The sequence below is a fragment of the Austrofundulus limnaeus genome, unplaced genomic scaffold, assembly GCF_001266775.1.
Source record: "Austrofundulus limnaeus strain Quisiro unplaced genomic scaffold, Austrofundulus_limnaeus-1.0 Scaffold919, whole genome shotgun sequence".
Lineage (NCBI taxonomy): Eukaryota > Metazoa > Chordata > Actinopteri > Cyprinodontiformes > Rivulidae > Austrofundulus > Austrofundulus limnaeus.
The window spans coordinates 86,809-91,362 of NW_013953321.1; the positions used below are offsets into that span (position 1 = coordinate 86,809).

Genomic DNA, 4,554 nt, shown 5'->3' on the forward strand with positions numbered 1-4,554 from the left:
GATAAGCTGACGTTAGCATTGGAAAGGCTAGCAACTAGCATGGATAAACTGGGGTTAGCATCGAAGAGGCTAGAAACTAGCATGGATAAGCTGGTGTTAGCATCAGAGAGGCTAGCGACTAGCATGGATAAGCTGACGTTAGCATTGGAAAGGCTAGCAACTAGCATGGATAAACTGGTGTTAGCATCGGAGAGGCTAGCAACTAGCATGGATAAGCTGGTGTTAGCATCAGAGAGGCTAGCGACTAGCATGGATAAGCTAGTGTTAGCATTGGAAAGGCTAGCAACTAGCATGGATAAACTGGTGTTAGCATCGGAGAGGCTAGCAACTAGCATGGATAAGCTGGTGTTAGCATCAGAGAGGCTCGTGACTAGCATGGATAAGCTAGTGTTAGCATTGGAAAGGCTAGCAACTAGCATGGATAAACTGGTGTTAGCATCGGAGAGGCTAGCAACTAGCATGGATAAGCTGGTGTTAGCATAGTAGAAGCTAGTGACTGGCATGTACAATATAAGTTGGCGTTAGCAGCATAGAGGCTAGCAATTAGCATGGATAAGCTGGCGTTATCCGAAAGGCTAGCGACTAGCATGGATAAGCTAGTGTTAGCATTGGAGAGGCTAGCACAGACAAGCTGGTGTTAGCAGCATAGAGGCTAGCGATTAGCACGGATAAGCTGGTCTTTTGTCAGTGTCAGACTCGGTGTCAGCCTATCATTAATCAGATCAGCTGGTTTATGGAATAGAAACAAGCTCAACAAAGATGTAGCAACAGCTGGTTGCACAATAGTCTTAATTTTGGCGCTTTTCTCAGCTATATTGGGTTCTTAGCCCAGGATGCCCCAACATGAAATAAAAAACCATACAAGCTGTGATCATGTGGCTCTTTATAGTTCTTTATCTGATTTAACATGGTGATTTTTCTAACTTACAGATGGTTAGCTGGATAAAAATTCCTCTTCTCCAACCTGAATTTGTAGGAAAATATGGAAGCCCATTTCCGCCACCCTGATAAAAAAATAAATAAAACTTGTATCTCATAATTATGACTTAGCTATCGAGATAGCTAAGTCATAATTATGAGATACAAGTTTTATTTATTTTTTATCAGGGCGGCGTAAATGGGCTTCCATAGATAATAATTTGGTGCAGCAAAAGAAAAACACTTCCCAACATCCATAAMAGGACAGAAAAAACACCCTGTAACAACAGCTGCTCAGTCCACTTCCCTGGAATATTTTCAGTGAAACCACAACCAAAACTGCAAACGTAACAGAATTATATTGATTTAGCAGCTTAACGCCTGAAATATACATTTAAATCGATAAATATAATTTATAAATTTGTCTTGAGGCAGTGCATGGTGGCTTTTATTAATTAAATTTAAAGAACGTGAAAAAAATTATTAATTAATGAAAAAAGGAAACTGGTTACAGCAACAGACAGAACAAGTTTAAAAAAATAAAAATGGTCTCAAAAAGTTCCTTATCTGTTGATGTTGGTTAAAATAAAAAGGAAAATCTGAGTGTGATGAGTGACAACCAGGAAGTCATCTCAGCCACTTCCTTTTCTCACCAGATAAAGAACTTCCTGCAGATTCCTGAAATTTCCCCTCACAAAAACAAAGGTAAAATGTTTATACAAAGACATTTTGCAGATAAAGTACAAATGATACCAAGCATTTTAAATGTCTAAAAGTTAACCAAATCATGAAAATAAATATTAGACGTCTGACATCAGCTGACCGGGTGGCTCAGTGGTGTACTTCGGTTTTTTCCCACAGACTGAAAACAAACATTGGTAACTCTAAATTGTCCCTTGGTGTGGTTTGTCTCACTTGTCCCTGGAGACCTGTCCAGGTTTCCCCCGTCTCATACAGTGGCTTTGAAACCTGAAAAAGCAGGAAAAGAAAACAGATAGATGGGCGGACATGATGGAATCAGAACTAACCCGTGTCAGCAGTCATGTGACATCCCTTTGTCTCGTTGGCATGGAAAAGCCGTCTCAGACGTGTGCTGTCTGTTGGTTACGGACAGCAGGGTGACCTTTGACCTCTTGGCTGAGGRTGAGGACATGTTCCCTTGAGAACAGGATCGGCTTTCCCATCGGCTGCAGCGACACAGTGCGCCCCTGGCCTTCTGCCTGAACTCCGAGGACACGAAGTAGAAGATGAAGGGATCGATGCAGCTGTTCCACGTGCTAAACGCTAAGCTAATCATGTAGGGGACGTAGAGGTCCTCGCCGAATCCGTCCATCCAGCCTTCGGTGTAGGTTAGCAGAAGGAGGACATTACTGGGCAGCAGACACACGATGAAGACCACCAACACTAGCACCGTCACCCCGATGGCGTGAGTGTACTGCTTCCCTTCGACCAGCAGGGTTCGCAGCACGGCACTGTGGCAGAACACCACAATGACGAAGGGCAGCAGGAAGCAGAGCGCAAACAGAGTGCTGAAGTACGGCAGGAAGTAGTTATCCTGGATTTTCTCAGGCAGTGCGTCGTGACAGGTGGTGATGTTCAACTCCATCAACTTGTAGGTCTGCTGGGACACCAGCAGGGGCAACATGGCACCCAGCATCACCACCCATACCATTCCACTCAAACATACAGAAACGTTCCAGCTGCGCAGAGACATGGCTTTGAAAGGGTGAACCAAAGCCAGGTACCGGTCCAAAGCCACCATGGCCAGACACCAGATTGAGCYGTACATATTACCGTAAAAAATGGCCGTGACTAAACGGCAGAAAGATTCCCCCAACTCCCAGTTGTTCCCTCGAAGGTGGTAGATGATACGAAACGGCAGAACCATCAGCAGCAGAAGATCTACCAAGGTCAGGTTGATGAGCAGCACGGTGGATGGCAGATGTTTGGTCCGGAACACAAGAACCCAAAGAGCCAGCAGGTTGGAGGGTAAGCCCACGCAGAAGGCCAGGAGGTACAGAACCGCTGGGTAAAGGTTGGTGGATGGTGCCTGGATCTCCTTCAGCTGCTTCTCCTTTAGAGTGGTGACATTACAGTATGTTACCAGCCGGAAGCTTCGTAGACCTGCAGAAACCAGAACATTCATCAGTCTAGAGACCTGCAGAGACCAGAACATTCATCAGTCTGTAGACCTGCAGAAACCAGAACATGCATCAGTCTAGAGACCTGCAGAGACCAGAACATTCATCAGTCCATAGACCTACAGAGACCAGAACATCCATCAGTCTATAGACCTGCAGAAACCAGAACATTCATCAGTCTATAGACCTGCAGAAACCAGAACATTCATCAGTCTGTAGACCTGCAGAGACCAGAACATCTATCAGTCTATAGACCTGCAGAAACCAGAACATTCATCAGTCTATAGACCTGCAGAAACCAGAACATTCATCAGTCTGTAGACCTGCAGAAACCAGAACATTCATCAGTCTATAGACCTGCAGAAACCCGAACATTCATCAGTCTGTAGACCTGCAGAAACCAGAACATTCATCAGTCTGTAGACCTGCAGAGACCAGAACATCTATCAGTCTATAGACCTGCAAAGACCAGAACATTCATTAGTCTATAGACCTGCAGAGACCAGAACATTCATCAGTCTGTAGACCTGCAGAGACCAGAACATTCATCTGTCTATAGACCTGCAGAGACCAGAACATTCATCAGTCTATAGACCTGCAAAGACCAGAACATTCATTAGTCTATAGACCTGCAGAGACCAGAACATTCATCAGTCTATAGACCTGCAGAGACCAGAACATTCATCAGTCTATAGACCTGCAGAGACCAGAACATTCATCAGTCTATAGACCTGCAGAGATCAGAACATTCATCAGTCTATAGACCTGCAGAGACCAGAACATTCATCAGTCTATAGACCTGCAAAGACCAGAACATTCATTAGTCTATAGACCTGCAGAGATCAGAACATTTACCAGTCTGTAGACCTGCGAGGACCAAAACATCTATCAGTCTGTAGACCTGCAGAGACCAGAACATCTATCAGTCTATAGACCTGCAGAGACCAGAACATTCATCAGTCTGTAGACCTACAGAGACCAGAACATTCATTAGTCTATAGACCTGCAGAGACCAGAACATTTACCAGTCTGTAGACCTGCGAGGACCAGAACATCTATCAGTCTATAGACCTGCAGAGACCAGAACATTTACTAGTCTGTAGACCTGCGAGGACCAGAACATCTATCAATCTGTAGACCTGCAGAGACCAGAACATCCATCAGTCTGTAGACCTGCAGAAACCAGAACATTCATCAGTCTAAAGACCTGTAGAAACCAGAACATTCATCAGTCTGTAGACCTGCAGAGACCACATCAGGTAGTTTGTCACTTTTAATTTGAAATATGTTGTAGTTTCTGCTCTTTGTGTTTTTGGATTCTGATAAGTCCCACATAAACCATAACAGACACTAGTTTGAGGACCTGTGGAAACTTTAAACCTTTTTTTTAGTTGTTTGTAGGTTCTGGTTTTAATGATGTTCTGCAGAGTTATTTTAATCTTGAAGGACTGAAAACAAAAACCACAGGTAAAAAAAAAAAAAAAAAAAAAAAAAA

At 43.8% G+C, this 4,554-nt stretch overlaps 1 protein-coding gene across 1 annotated transcript in view; it reads right to left on the reverse strand.

The window, feature by feature from the left end:
* Nucleotides 1-1,344: 1,344 nt before the first annotated feature.
* The window catches only part of si:ch211-132p1.2 (proteinase-activated receptor 4), a 4,318-nt gene continuing 1,108 nt past the window's right edge, over nt 1,345-4,554 (reverse strand). The window contains exon 2 of the mRNA XM_014029556.1: nt 1,345-3,042. Within this exon, the coding sequence (XP_013885010.1) occupies nt 1,952-3,042 (1,091 nt within the window). The 3' untranslated portion in view covers nt 1,345-1,951. The remainder of the gene's footprint in view (nt 3,043-4,554) is intronic.